The sequence below is a fragment of the Manis pentadactyla genome, chromosome 16 (assembly GCF_030020395.1).
Source record: "Manis pentadactyla isolate mManPen7 chromosome 16, mManPen7.hap1, whole genome shotgun sequence".
NCBI lineage: Eukaryota > Metazoa > Chordata > Mammalia > Pholidota > Manidae > Manis > Manis pentadactyla.
In genome coordinates, this window is record NC_080034.1 from 75,257,859 (window position 1) to 75,274,616 (window position 16,758).

Sequence of the window (16,758 nt, forward strand, 5' to 3'; positions counted from 1 at the left end):
TTTAATATCTACATAGAAAAAAAATGTTTAATGGGACCCCCTTCGTGGTACCACACCAAAAAAATCAACTCCAGTTATATTATAAACTTCAGTATAAGAAGTAAAAACCACAAAACTATTACAAGACAATATTGGAGAATATCTTAAATTCAAGGTAAGAAAAGACTTTCTAAACAATAATAGCACAGGCCCAGAGGAAAAGGTTGATACATATTAAACAGAATTTCTCTTCATCATAAGATACCATTAAAAAAAGTAAAAAAATAAGCCAAAATTTGTATTTGCAACATGTGGGACATGTAAGGTTAGATATATATAATACAAAACATATTCCTACAAATAAATAAAAACTCTACAGGAAAAAATATTTTAAAAGCCATTTCAAAAAAAAGAAAATCCAAATGGCCAATATGAAGACACTCAAGACAGTACAAAAAGGGGGGAGCCAAAATGGCAGCATGAGTAGAGAAGCAGAAATCTCCTCCCAAAACCATATATATTTTTGAAAATACAACAAAAACAACTATCCCTAAAAGAGAGACCAGAAGACACAAGACAACATCCAGAACACATCCGCACCTGAGAGAACCCAGCGCCTCGCGAAGGGGGTAAGATACAAGCCCCGGCCCAGCGGGAGCCGAGCGCCCCTCCCCCCAGCTCCCGGCGGGAGAAGAGCAGGCAGAGCGGGAGGGAGACGGAGCCCAGGGCTGCCGAACACCCAGCCCCAGCCATCCAGGCCAGAGTGCAGACACAGTGCATGATGGGGTGCTGGATACTAGGGAAACAGGGCAGCAAGACCTGTGAGCAGGTCCCGCAGCCGGCGCCCTAGGGACAAAGAAAAACAAGTGCTTTTTGTAACACTTAAAGGAACAGGGACCCCACAGCCAGACGGAAGTGTCCCAGGACACTTAGCCCAGCAGCTGGGAATCCCGGGGAACTCAGGGCACCTTAACCCCTGGGCAGCAGGGAGCTTGGAGGCCCCTCACGGAGATAAAAAGCCTCCCGCCCATTTCCCCTCCACCATAGTGGAGCACTGGCCTAAGGCAGGCCACAGCCAGAGCAGCAGGGCAGCTTCTTTCAGAGGCCAGGCAAGAATTAGAGACCCCGTCTGCACGCAGCTACGCAGCACAAGCCGCTAGGGGTCGCTGTTCTCCCAGGAGAGGAGGGCCACAAACCAACAAGAAGGGACGTTCTCCCAGCCAAAACATGCGCCAGCTCCACACAACTACCTCTATCGCCATGAAAACGCAGAAGAATTAGATACAGACCAGACTAAACCAGACATCCTCCCCTGAGAAGGAATCTGGGAGACAGACTTAACCAACCTCCCAAAAAAAGAATTCAAAATAAAGGTCATAACCATTCTGATGGAGCTGCAGAGAATTATGCAAGAGCTAAGGGATGATATCCGGAGGGAGATTACACAAATGCAACAATCTCAGGAAGGATTTATAAGCAGAAAGGATAGGATGCAAGAGGCCATTGATGGAATAGAAACCAGAGAACAGGAACGCATAGAAGCTGATTCAGAGAGAGATAAAAGGATCTCCAGAAATGAAACAATTTTAAGAGAACTGTGTGACCAATCCAAAAGGAACAATATCCGCATTATAGGGGTACCAGAAGAAGAGGAGAGAGAAAAAGGGATAGCAAGTGTATTTGAAGAAATAATTGCTGAAAACTTCCCCAAACTGGGGGACAAAATAATCCTTCAGGCCACAGAAGTACACAAAACTCCAAACGAAGGGACCCAAGGAGGACAACACCAAGACACATAATAATTAAAATGGCAAAGATCAAGGACAAGGACAGAGTTTTAAAGACAACTAGAGAGAGGAAAAAGGTCATCTACAAAGGAAAACCCATCAGGCTATCATCAGACTTCTCAACAAATCTTACAGGCCAGAAGAGAATGGCATGATATATTTAATGCAATGAAACAGAAGGGCCTTGAACCAACAATACTGTATCCAGCACGATTATCATTAAAATATGAAGGAGGGATTAAACAATTAGCAGACAAACAAAAGTTGAGGGAATTTGCCTCCCACAAACCACCTCTACAGGATATTTTAGAGGGACTGCTCTAGATGGGAGCACTCCTAAGGCTAAACAGATATCACCAAAGAAAAAACCAACCAAATACTAACTAAAGGCAAAAAATAAAATCAACTAACCACAAAAGCAGTTAAAGGAAACACAAAAGAGCACAGAATAAAACACCCAACATATAAAGAATAGAGGAGAAGGAATAAGAAGGGAGAGAAATAAAGAATCACCAGACAGTGTCTATAATAGCTCAATAAGCGAGTTAAGTTAGGCAGTAAGATACTGAAGAAGCTAACCTTGAACCTTTGGTAACCACGAATCTAAAGCCTGCATTGGCAATAAGTACATATCTCTCAATAATCACCGTAAATGTAAATGGACTGAATGCACCAATCAAAAGACACAGAGTAAGAAAATGAATAAAAAAGCAAGACCCATCTATATGCTGCTTATAAGAGACCCACCTCAAACCCAAAGACATGCACAGACTAAAAGTCAAGGGATGGAAAAAGATATTCCATGCAAACAACAGGGAGAAAAAAGCAGGTGTTGCAGTACTAGTATCCTACAAAAAAGACTTCAAAACAAAGAAAGTAACAAGAGATAAAGAAGGACATTACCTAATGATAAAGGGCTCAGTTCAACAAGAGGATATAACCATTACAAATATATATTCACCCAACACAGGAGCACCAGCATATGTGAAACGAATACTAACAGAACTAAAACAGGAAATAGAATGCAATGCATTCATTTTAGGAGACTTCAACACACCACTCACCCCAAAGGACAGATCCACCGGGAAGAAAATAAGTAAGGACACAGAGGCACTGAACAAAACACTAGAACAAATGGACCTAATAGACATCTATAGAACTCTACATCCAAAAGCAACAGGATACACATTCTTCTCAAGTGCACATGGAACATTCTCCAGAACAGACCACATAGTAGGCCACAAAAAGCCTCAGTAAATTCAAAAAGACTGAAATCCTACCAACCAACTTTTCAGACCACAAAGGTATAAAACAAGAAATAAATTGTACAAAGAAAGCAAAAGGCTCACAAACACATGGAGGCTTAACAACATGCTCCTAAATAATCAACGGATCAACAACCAAATTAAAATGGAAAACCAGCAATATATGGAAACAAATGACAACAATAACACAAACCTCAAACTTCTGTGGGACGCAGCAAAAGCAGTCTTAAGAGGAAAGTATATAGCAATCCAGGCATATTTAAAGAACAAAGAACAAATCCAAATGAACACTCTCACGTCACAATTATCAAAATTGGAAAAAGAAGAACAAATGAGGACTAAAATCAGCAGAGGGAGGGACATAATAATGATCAGAGCAGAAATAAATAAAATTGAGAAGAATAAAACAATAGAAAAAAATCAATGAAACCAAGAGCTGGTACTTCGAGAAAATAAACAAAATAGATAAGCCTCTAGCCAGACTTATTAAGAGAAAAAGAGAGTCAACACACATCAACAGAATCAGAAACAAGAAAGGAAAAATCACGACGGACCCCATAGAAATACAAAGAATTATTAGAGAATACTATGAAAACCTATATGCTAACAAGCTGGAAAACCTAGAAGAAATGGACAACTTCCTAGAAAAATACAACCTTCCAAGTCTGACCAAGGAAGAAACACAAAACCTAAACAAACCAATTACCAGCAAAGAAATTGAAGCAGTAATCAAAAAACTACCTAGGAACAAAACCCCGGGGCCAGATGGATTTACCTCAGAATTTTATCAGACATACAGAGAAGATATAATACCCATTCTCCTTAAAGTTTTCCCAAAAAACAGAAGAGGAGGGAATACTCCCAAACTCATTCTATGAAGCCAACATTACCCTAATACCAAAACCAGGCAAAGATCCCACCAAAAAAGAAAATTACAGACAAACATCCCTGATGAATGTAGATGCAAAAATACCCAACAAAATATTAGCAAATCAAACTCAAAAATACGTCAAAAGGATCATACACCATGACCAAGTGGGATTCATCCCAGGGATGCAAGGATGGTACAACATTCAAAAATCCATCAACATCATCCACCATGTAAACAAAAAGAAAGAAAAAAACCACATGATCATCTCCATAGATGCTGAAAAAGCATTCGACAAAATTCAACATCCATTCATGATAAAAACTCTCAGCAAAATGAGTATACAGGGCAAATGCCTCAACATAATAAAGGTCATATATGGTAAGCCCACAGCCAACATCATATTGAACAGCGAGAAGCTGAAAGCATTTCCTCTGAGATCGGGAACTAGACAGGGATGCCCACTCTCCCCACAGTTATTCAACATAATACTGGAAGTCCTAGCCAGGGCAATTAGACAAAACAAAGAAATACAACCAATCCAAATTGGTAAAGAAGTTAAACTGTCACTACTTGCAGATGACATGATATTGTACATAAAAAACCCTAAAGACTCCACTCCAAAACTACTAGAACTGATATCGGAATACAACAAAGTTGCAGGATACAAAATTAACACACAGAAATCTGTGGCTTTCCTGTACTCTAACAATGAACTAATAGAAAGAGAAATCAGGAAAACAATTCCATTAACAACTGCATCAAAAAGAATAAAATACCTAGGAATAAACCTAACCAAGGAAGTGAAAGACCTATACCCTGAAAACTATAAGGCACTCTTAAGAGCAATTAAAGAGGACACTAACAAACGGAAACTCATCCCATGCTCTTGGCTAGGAAGAATTAATATCGTCAAAATGGCCATCCTGCCCAAAGCAATATACAGATCTGATGCAACCCCTATCAAGTTACCAACAACATTCTTCAACGAACTGGAACAAATAGTTCAAAAATTCATATGGAAACACCAAAAACCCTGAATAGCCAAAGCAATCCTGAGAAGAATAAAGTTGGGGAGATCTCGCTCCCCAACTTCAAGCTCTACTACAAAGCCACAGTAATCAAGACAATTTGGTACTGGCACAAGAACAGACCACAGACCAGTGGAACAGACTAGAGACTCCAGACATAAACCCAAACATACATGGTCAATTAATATACGATAAAGGAGCCATGAACATACAATGGGGAAATGACAGTCTCCTCAGCAGATGGTGCTGGCAAAACTGGACAGCTACATGTAAGAGAATGAAACTGGATCAGTGTCTAACTCCATACACAAAAGTAAATTCGAAATGGATCAAAGACCTGAATGTAAGACATGAAACCATAAAACTCTTAGAGAAAAACATAGGCAAAAATCTCTTGGACATAAACATGAGCCACTTCTTCATGAACATATCTCCCTGGGCAAGGGAAACAAAAGCAAAAATGAACAAGTGGGACTATATCAAGTTGAAAAGTTTCTGTACAGCAAAGGACACCATCAATAGAACAAAAAGGTACCCTACAGTATGGGGAATATATTCATAATGACAGATCCGATAAAGGGTTGACATCCAAAATATATAAAGAACTCATGCACCTCAACAAACAAAAAGCAAATAATCCAGTTAAAAAATGGGCAGAGGAGCTGAACAGTTCTCCAAAGAAGAAATTCAGATGGCCAACAGACACATGAAAAGATGCTCCACATCGCTAGTCATCAGAGAAATGCAAATTAAAACCACAATGAGATATTACCTCACACCAGTAAGTATCGCCACCATCCAAAAGCAAACAACACATGTTGGTGAGTTTGTGGAGAAAGGGGAACCCTCCTACACTGCTGGTGGGAATGTAAATTAGTTCAACCATTGTGGGAAGCAGTACGGAGGTTCCTCAAAAAGCTCAAAATAGACATACCATTTGACCCAGGAATTCCACTTCTAAGAATTTACCCTATGAATGCAGCAGCCCAGTTTGAAAAAGACAGATGCACCCCTATGTTTATGGCAGCACTATTTACAATAGCCAAGAAATGGAAGCAACCTAAATGTCCATCAGTAGATGAATGAATAAAGTAGATGTGGTACATATACACAATGGAATATTATTCAGCCATAAGAAGAAAACAAATCCTACCATTTGTAACAACATGGATGGAGCTAGAGTGAAATAAGCCAGGTGGAGAAAGACAAGAATCAAATGATTTCACTCATATGTGGAGTATAAGAACAAAGAAAAACTGAAGGAACAAAACAGCAGCAGAATCACAGAACCCAAGAAAGGACTAAAAGTTACCAAAGGGAAAGGGACTGTGGAGAATGGGTGGGAAGGGAGGGATAAAGGTGGGGAAAAACAAAGGGGGCCTTACGATTAGCATGTATAATGTAGGGGGGGCACGGGGAGGGCTGTGCAGCACAGAGAAGACAAGTAGTGATTCTACAGCATCTTACTACGCTGATGGACAGTGACTGTAATGGGGCATGGGGGAGACTTGGTGAAGGGGGGAGCCTAGTAAACATAATGTTCTTCATGTAATTGTAGATTAATGATAACAAAATAAAAAATAAATACAGTACAATAAACAAAAAGGACACTCAATATCATTAGTAATCATGGAAATGGAAATTAAAACCACAGTGAGATACCATTTCCACAACCAGACTGACAACAATTCAGAAGTCTGACTATATCAAGCAGCAAGAACGGAGAACAGCTCCCACACATCCACCTCTGGTACATTCATCTGGGGAGGAAGTCTGATACTACCTACCGAAGTCTTAATATGTACACACCTGTGATGAATGATTCAACTCCTACGTGCATATCCTAAAGTAACTCTTTGCACATACGCACCAGAAAACACATTCAAAATATTCATAGCAGCAGTGTTCATGAAAGCAAACACTGAGGAAACTCAAAACTCTATCAACAACAAAATGGATAAACATTCATTCAGTGTAATAATATGAACAGCCAGTTACTTTACATCCATCAACAAAGATAAATCTAAAAGAATAGTGCTGAAGAGAAGAATCTCAGTACACAAATAATGTCAGTCCAATAAATAAAGCTTAACCCAGAACCAAAGTAAACAACACATTGTTTAGAGATATACTTACTGGTTGACGAATTTACTAATAACAGTAAGGAATGGCTCACGAAAGTCAGGATAAGGATTACTTCTTGGGGGTTTGAGTACAAGAGGGACATATGGGGTTTTCTAAGGTCTTGAAAATGACCTATTTCATATGCTGGGTGGTAGACACATAGGTGTTAAGTTCACTACTGTTACTTAAACTGTACATGTTTCATAAACTCTTGTGTATGTGTATTTCATAAGAAAGGCATTGCGGGGTGAGTTTGAGAGTAAAGCATCTTAAGAAGTCTGGCTGGGAGAGCAGGAAGAAAAATAGGACACCAGCTGGAAGGAGCACGGGGCTGATCAAACCTGAGAGTGTGTGTGTGCCAGTGCAAAGGCACCAACCGGACGGGGCAGGCTGAAAATACGGGAAGTAAGGAAGCAGTTCACAGGCTGAGGTTTCTAAGAAGGGGAGCAGGATAAGCCTCAAAGCACATGTGAAAAATGGGTACTTCTCCCACCCAAACTGAAGTGAATTGAGGGAAGGAAGGAAGAAGCAAGGACTCACATGCTTCTCCCCTCACAAACCTCAACTCCCTGGAAGCCAGGCACTGTGGACACCGAGAGCCACATACCGGTGGGAAGAGTAAAGAAGGCAGGCCGGCTGTGGGCAGTTCCCAAGGCATGGCCTGGACGCCTGGAGAAGAGCGCACAGTCAGTCCCCAACAAATACGTCACCGGTGGGCTGACGTCACAATAGTCAAAGCGCCTGTCAGAAAAGTCCACATTATAATTTCACTCTTATCAGATAAATTCAAAACAGTTTCATCTTAAAAGGCCAACTCATACATTGATACACACTAAATAATTACATCATCAGGGATTTTTTAAAAGCTGATTTCCTCAGAAAAGACAAATAGGGACTCTGTGGCATCCTACTACGCTGATGGACAGTGACTACAATGGGGTATTGGGGGGGGAGTAGATAATAAGGGTGAATGTAGTAACCACATTGTTTTTCTTGTGAAACCTTCATAAGAATGTATGTCGATGATACCTTAATAAAAAGAAAGAGAGAGAGAGAGAGAGAGAGAGAGAGAGAGAGGGAGGAAGGCAGGAAGAAAAAAAAAGCTGATTTCCTGAAATTCTTGATTCATTTATTTGAAAAAATGGGAAAAATCAACTTTCACTTACTTAATTGAGTTTCTAAAGTGGTCTTCTGCAGGGTTTTTTACTGTACAACTATTCAGGAGCCATAAGTCTGCGTCAGATGCATTTTCTATTAAGAGAAAATGAACATGAAAGAGAAAAGTTAAGTATCACATTTAATCACTCAGAAACATCCAGGTGCTTCCTCAGATGGCACTGAGACTTCTGGAGAAGGGCTGAGAGAGGCTGTGGGTAGAGGCACATAAACAGGCAGCTACATGATGGTAAGTAACTGTTACCATATAGAAACATTCCTGAAAAATAAATGTGAAAACATATAACCTGTGCTATACTTCTCATTTAAAATATAAATTGAGAGATAAGCATTTTCTTCCTTCATTTTCAATTCTTGAGAGCACTCCACAACTTCCAAAAACTAAAATGAAACTGGCCTAATCTTACATAAACTAACTGCCCCCTTTATGGACTGTGTGTTAGTATTTCCAAGTACATGTATTATCATACACTGAATATTCTTCAGCTTGAGAAGTTATTAAAAAAATACTTTTTTTTCCCCCAACAAAAGTCAATAGTTTATCTCAAAGTGAGCCTCCTATTCCTGTCACCAATTTGGTTAAGTATTGTTACATACAGTAGTTCCCCCTTATCTGCAGGGTATACATTCCAAGACCCCAATGGACGCCTGAAACCAAATAGTACCGAACCCTCTATGTACTATGATTTTCCCATATGCATATCTAAGATAACATTTAATTTATAACTTAGGCACAGTAATGAAATTAACAAAAACCAATAATAAAGCAATTATAATATACCAAAGTAACAGAAGTCATGTGAATATGGTCTCTCTCTCTCTCTCAAAGGACCTTACTGTGCTGCACTGACCTGCTTGTGCGAACATGAGGTGATAAAGTGCCTATGTGTGCGGTGAAGTGAGGCGATGACGTAGGCACCGTGATGTGGCATTCGGCTGCGGGCCTGGCTATCCTCAGGACCTGCCTCCAAGCCGCAGCTGGACGCCAAATGAAGGCACGGCTAAGGGGGGACACCTGCGCTGTAATAAACTCACAGTGCAAACGGCCCAAGCCCATCACACTGATTGAAGGGAATGTAGATGTGCCTGGAGTGCTCAGGGCTCATCCGACTACCTGCTGTCTCTCCCTCATCCTCACCACCTTGGAAAGGAAACCGACTCCATCGACCCCAGTGGATTTCAGTGAGAACAGCAGCTCAGGTCGTGACAAGGAGAACGCGAAGCGGACAGACGGACATCAGTGTGCACGCTCTCTACCTGGGGATGGAACTCAGGAGCATGATGTTCAAGGGAGGGTGAGCACAGAGCTCCTGGTAACTCGGCAATCCTCCCCACCCCCCAACATTTTGTTATGAAAATGGTATTCTTACAAAGAGACCAGATAAAGAAATTCTTGCAATGAAAAAAGGGAAGGGGAGCTTCTCATTACTGTGTGTCAGCTGATGGCCCCACTTCACTTGTCTCCCCTCCTCCACTCACACCCCACCCAGCAGCCAGAATGGTCTTTTATTGAAAAATCTACTGTGCCACTTCCTGCTCCAACTCAGAAGGCAAGTACACTCCCTGCTCCAGCTCCCTGTGGGTCACCCCCGCACCGCCGTCCCAGAGGCACCCCTCTAGGCTCAGTCCCTAGGATCACAGTGCTCTTCAGTCTTCCAGCGACTTCCATCGGTAGACGAGGCCTATCCAGCCGTAGCCACCTCCCCAACTTCAATATTACTTTCTCCCTACATTCACCTGCCCCTGCAGCCACACCAAAGCACCTGGAATTCCTAAACCTTGCACCTACCTGGCCCAACACCTTTATTTTCTTCACAGAACAATGAACACACCCCTTTGCCTGCCTAACTCCTATCCAGTCTTCAGTTTCAGCATGAGTTTCATCAGCCTCTTCTTTGCACTCTCACGGTAGACAGCACACAGACTATTCCAGCACTTCATATTCGGCATTAAAATCCTGGTTTCTCCCACCTTTCTTCATTACGATGTAAGAGACACTGAAGACATTTTTACCTGCTGCCCTCTGAATGCCCAGTGCCTAACACAGTGATGGGCACAGGACAGACATTAAAGTAGCCATGGGACACTAAACAGTGTGCCCATAGGTACAGAAGAGGGAAGGATGGCAAGAGGGACCGTGTGTAGGACCACATGCCTATGGCACATCCACCAGCCTCCTCAGCGCTCTCAAGTCTGTGTCAACCTTCTGAAGTTAGCGTCAAGAACGTTACCATTGATCTAACAGATATTTTAGGGCTGAGATTATTATTCACAGCTGTACCCTGGCACTGATTGCAGGGTCTGGCGCATGGCAGATACTAGTTAAACATTTAAGGAACAAATGCTGAATTCTGAAAGACAAAGCTGAGCCATGAGCAATGTATGGCACAGGTAAGAAAAAAGTACAGATGTCTGTCAGCTAATGATAAAAAAGCAGAGACTTATTTAAAATAAGCCAACAGAAGCCTAAAGGCAGGACCATCGGTGCCAGATGCCAGCTTTGTATCCTGGCACGTCCTTCTGTTCAGGCACCATAAAGCGTCCAGGAAGCTCTCAGCGTACCCCAACAAAGTCCTCCCGAGGGGGACGCCAGCCGCCAGCCAGACACTGTGCCTGAGCTCTGCCAGCGCCAGGATGTGCTGACTTTCAAGACAGTGAGTGTTACACTTGGTGACCCAGGAACTGCTGTAAACGTGAATCCTGTGCCTGGAATGCCCCCAGTCACCTAACACTTCAGTGACCGTCACCGACGAGAGCGCCTCCCGAGGGACGCGGGAGTTCCTTACCCGGTCACCTCCGGACTCGGCTCCGCACTGGGCACCCGGTTTAGTGCGGCCCTACCAGGAGACGGCGCTTCCTACGGGCCCCGGCCGGCCACGCCCGCGCCCACACCGTGCGGCTCGGCGTGCCAGGCCCTGGCCGGGAGGGCTTTCCGCCCGCACGGGGTTTGTGGCCTCACACAAGACGTCTGACAAAAAGAAGAAACAGAAACGAGCAAAATAACTTCAGGGACTGCTCGGTGACACTACGACGGCGGCAGAGGGTAATGGACAAAGAATAATCGGGGGGCTGCTGCCAAGACAAGCCTCCTGTGCAAGTTCAAATCTGAACTGAGACTTAAATATCGGAAAGCAGCCTGCCGGGGAACGATCCGAAGAAAGACCATTCTGGGGAGAAAATCCCACAAGTGCAAAGGCCACAAAACGGAGCCCCGCTTGTGATGCTCTGCAAAGAGAAGACCAGTGTCCCAGACACCGGGGGACCCGGGGGGCTGCAGGGCAGGCCCAGGTCACGCTGAAGCCGCCTTACGCTGCATCCCGAGCATAACGGGCGGGCACCAGGGGCTGGAAGCGTGAGCCGGTGACTGTGCCAGGGAGCCCCGCGTGCGGGGGCTGCGGGAGAGGCCGTCGATGGGGCCGAAGTGAAGGCGGTGAGGAAGCACGGGAAGGCGGGAAAGCCAACTGGGAACTGACGCGCTGGGTGAGGGCAGTGGGCGGCCAGGGCCAGGGCCGGGCTTACAGCGGGGGCACATGGGCCGTGAACACAGGCGTCGCGCCGGGGTACGGCCGCCAGAAACCGTCGGAGTGGCTATGATCGAGGAATCGAGGAGGGGGCCTCGGCGCACGCACAGGGTGCTGACCCGATCACCCGCCGTCCTGCTGCCACTGACCGCGGTGCAGAAGGTCTGGCGAGAGCAGACGTGGCGTCGGCGGGTCGGCGGGGCCTGGCTGTCCCCGTACCCGCGTTAGAGCCGAGACCCCTGTCACCTCTCCAGCTGGAGCTACCGGCTGGCCAGGGGCACACAGAGCCGAAGTTCAGGGGGTCCTTCGGGCTGGAGACACAGCTGGGGGGAGCAAGACCCCCCGGGGACTTCTGAATGCACAGGGACAGAGGAGCTCCCTGAGGAGAAAACACTGGAACAAAGAGAAGGCAGGGCCCTGGGTCACTCCAAGGTCTGGGAGAGAAGCTGAGATGGGAAAGGGGCTTTGAAAAGGAGCGGCCAAGAAGGAAAGAAGAACTAGGGAACATGGTGTCCCAGAAATCCAAAGAAAAACGCTTTTGAAAATGGAGTGATCAAATACTTTTAATGCTAAAAGTTCAAGAAAGGTACCTATAAATGTTAGTATTATTAACAAATGGATAGGATGATCCTCTACAGTTCTGCATTTTTCTTCTCAGTTTTGAGTATTTGCTTGCTGGGTGCCAATCCACCATCACTGACAAAGGCCCTTTTTCACAAAAATACAGAAAACAAATCACCACAAAAGGGGAGGAGGAAAATTGTATATGGCTTTTTACCAACAAAGAATGCTGATTTCACACTTTACCCCTTTATCAACACCACTCCTATGTTCTAAGATGCCATCAGCTTTAAGAAATAATATGAACTTTGTAACAGTTCAATAGGGGTGGAATACTACACGCATGTTCCTGCCAATTTTAAGACCCCAACTCCAAACATTTAAGATCCCATCCCTGGGTGGCAGGGTGGGGGTGAAATGCATCTGAAACAGAAATGAGCTAGTTTAACATGTCTACCTGGAAGTGGTACCATCTACAACAATCAATACCAGACAGTCCGCCTTCCCAGAACCTCATCACCGAAATAAAGTAACTGTTCAAACATACCACCACTGGCATGTGACGTGGCTGCTGGATCAAACATCTGTGAAGAGAGGGTTAACATCTCCTGGTCTGGCCTTAAACGAGAGCATTCACGCCAGGTTCCCGCGTACCTTGGGGGAAGACGCAGTATCAGAGAAGAGCGCTTCGGGGCAAAAAGGATTGCATTAGACGGGCGAGAATGAACGAGGGAAGGGAACAGCAGCAAGTAGGCACCAAGCTCGGAGGCAGACTTGGAAAGCACCCAGAAAAGAATTCTACCCAGCTGAGACCTGGCCCAAAGCACTGTCAACCCCTGAAATGCAGCTAAAAGTCATCTACACAGAACTGTCACCAGTGCCAGAGCTGGGCTGTCAGGATTAGTTTGGAGCACTACAAACTCCAGGCTAGCCACATGGAACTAGACCTAGAGATCTGATAATGTGCACTCTTTCATTAACACAGTGTTGCAATGAATAGCATTGTGCATATATCATTTTGCATTTTTCCCCAGATTACCTTTGGAATCACGTCCAGAAAAGAGGGATTTGGGGTTCAAAGGATAAATTCATATGACATTCCATTATTACTGCCAAATTCCCAACCATAAGTGGTGCATCACTTTGCAACCCCATGAACAATGCATGAGATCACCTGTTGATCCAAAGCATCACCTACGGAATGTGCTAACAAAACTCTGTACCTTTGCCAATCGGTGAGAAACAGGATCCCAGTGAGTTTTTAATATGCATTTCTACATTGAGTGAGCAGAGTATTTTCTCATGTTTAAAGACTATTTGCAAGTTGGTCTTTTTTTTTTCTGTCTTCCATTTGTTCATTTCACTTGTCCTTTTTTTTTTTGATCAGGCAAAACAGTCATTTTCATCTCGTTTTAATTACTAATACACACAAATACACACACATAGGAGATAATTAATTCTCTATGATGTAAGTTACAATATGTTTCCCAGTTTGTCATTTTACTTTTTTATAGGGTTTCTTCATACATTTTTACTTCTAGGACATCAAATTTATCAACCTCTTCTCTTAATTGTTTCTGGATTTTGAGCCATAATTAGAAGGCTTCCTCTATTCCCAGGTTACTAAAGAATTCACTTGTGTTTTTCTTAAATACACATATGGGTTTATAATGTATACCTTTGATCTACTGAGAATTTTTCCTGATACACATGGATATAAATTTTTAAAATGCAAAATGAAATGAGATTTTATAATCCTTTATCAGACTGAGAAATATTTAGAATGACGCTACCGAGCACTAGCAAAGGGGGGGAAGCTGGCAAGCTGGCACTCTGCTGATAGCAGCCCACGCCAACGACACCCTCTGGGAGGCCATGTGGGAAGAGCTACCAGAAATTAAATGTGCATCATAATTTCTCCAACACACACTTGTAGGATACTTGAACCACATACACATATTTATACATACGCATGCATATGCACACACATACACAGACATATACACACAATTTTTTCATTCTCATTGGAGATCAAAAAAAAAGAAACCGAGGAAGCCTATATATCCATTATAAGGACACTGTCTGAATAAATTACAAGACTGCAGCTAAAATGCCATTTAAAAAAAGCAACATAAATCTCTAAGTGCTCATTTATAATCATCTTTATCATATTGTCAGGTGAAAGTAAGGTGCAGAAGAGTAGGTCTTGTATTGCCTTTGTGTTTTATTTATTTTTTGTGTCTGCCTTTTATTTTATTTTATTTTAGAAGAACAAGTGAGACGCTTTTATTTAGAGATAAAGCGAGAGGACAGAGCTCCTGGCTCACGCCAAGAGGGGACAAGAGAGTCTCCTGCCTTTGTGTTTTAAAAGAGAAAAAAGGGAAATTCTATTCAAAGCAAAGACAATTTCTAGCAGCATGTGTGTATATATATATATTTATATATATGAAACTGTCAGGTGTTTGCCCTTGGAAGTAAGGTGAAGGTTCAGTTGTCCTCCAATGCTGCATTTCAGTCCATATCTTATACTCTTTCTCTTCTCTTTTTCTAAGCTTGCACAGAAGTTACTTTTATAATTTTTATAAAGTTTAATCCTGAGAAGGGACACATTAACATATATATATATATATTTGAAGTAGATAAGCCTTATCTTTATTAAGGGGTCCAAAGGCATAATATAATTTTTTAAATAGCCTCCCTCCTCCTGGCACTTTGTTTTGTCCTAGTAGTAGTCTCTTCTCAGGTAACAAAGCCAGGCCCGGTGTTTCACTATACATGCGTTTTTTTGTTTTTTGATTTTTTTTTTTACTTGGTCATATTTTTTTTTCTATTAAGGTATCATTGATATACAGTCCTATGAAGGTTTCACAAGAAAAACAATTTGGTTGCTATATTCACCCATATTATCGAGTCGCCCCCCACAACACCCCACTGCAGTCACTGTCCCATCAGTGCAGTAAGATGCCACACAGTCACCACTTGTCTTCTCTGTGCTGCACGGGACACATTAGCATTTGATTTATGTCTACCCAAATTGCTTGAATTTTTTTAAGTATGTATTGCTTTTTCATTTAGGAAAACTAACCAAACCTTGTTTATTTTTTTTTTTAAGTTTTCTTTCCCATACAGCTTAGACTTCAAAACTGTTCTCTTATTTTAAGGTGAGAACATAACAAACTCTCCTGCTGGGACCCACCAGGGAAACGGGGCCTGACTGACCTTTCCTAAGGGACTTTTCCCCCCATTGCCAAGAGCTGTTGTCCTTACTAAACCGAAGAAACGATGGTCATTGACACACCACCCACTTGGAGTGTGAGGATAGAGAAACAAACTATTATTTGTTTTAATCGAAATGCATTTACTTTCCAAACTATTTCTTTATATACCTAAGATACATTACTTTTAAATCTATGGTAATAAAAATCTTATTAGAAGTAATGATAATAGCTAACATTATGGCGTCTGCATCAGGTACCCAGCAAAGAGCCAAGCCTCTCATAGCCTTTTTTTTTTTTTTTCCATTTAATCCTCCCAGTTTGGGGTGCGTTTGTTTTTACTCCACTTTCACCAGCGGGGTCTCTAAAGCTTGGAAAGGAAAAGTAGCTTGCCTAAAATCATACAGTAAGAGGTGGGCCAGGCTTAAAAATCCAGACAGACTGACTCCAGAGACCATAAATCTAAGAAAATTAGAAGGCCTCATTAGTGGCTCTTTACCTCTTGATCAAAAATAATGCAGACAATATCTGAAAACAAACTAAAGAAGTACTACATGGCCTTGAGGTTGCCTCATGCTATTTCTAAGATGACTAATAATCAGGCTTTAAAGGGGCTATTTCCAAAATTACCAAGATGCTGAACATGGCAGCTCTTGGCCTTCTGCGATCAGTGGGAGGGGGCAAATCAAGGAGAATTAATAACGAGTGCAGGGTCTTCATCCCAGAGCCCAGGCCGGCGCTCAGGGCAAGCAGGCCCCTCCCCCGCCAGTTTCTGCACAAGGGCGGGGCTAAGACCTGTGCGGTCCACACCCACACTCCTCCCACCTGAACGCTTTGGGAGTCAACCAGAGACGCAGCACAGAGCAGCAAGAGGGCCTGTTCGTAGCTTTAAGCAAGGCACTTAAGCAGGCAATAGAAAAAAATTCACTAGGAACAAAATGAAGAGAAGAAAATTGGACCCAACAGCATTCTGGGGGGAATTTCTTTGCCAGACAAGTCAAACCCAAACAGTTTAAACGTCCATTAGGCTTAATCATACCCGAGGAGTTTATATAATACAAATCACAGATGCCTAGTAAAAACACAGGAAACAAAATACACTTCAGTAAGAAAATGTAAAAGCATCTTTCAGGTGCATCTTGAAAAATGATTTCTTAAAACCAGTAAAAGGCAAAATAAAATTTCTGGTCAGTGGATTAATTTTCTTCTACATTTCATTCATTATTCTTTA

The 16,758-nt window shown here is 42.8% G+C and overlaps 1 protein-coding gene across 3 annotated transcripts in view; it reads right to left on the reverse strand.

Annotated features, from left to right (window-relative positions):
- The window catches only part of CDKAL1 (CDK5 regulatory subunit associated protein 1 like 1), a 615,335-nt gene that overhangs the window by 511,311 nt on the left and 87,266 nt on the right, over window positions 1–16,758 (reverse strand). For all 3 annotated transcript variants that reach the window (XM_057494166.1, XM_057494167.1, XM_057494165.1), the window contains one exon: window positions 8,221–8,305. In XM_057494166.1, the coding sequence (XP_057350149.1) occupies window positions 8,221–8,305 (85 nt within the window). The remainder of the gene's footprint in view (window positions 1–8,220; window positions 8,306–16,758) is intronic.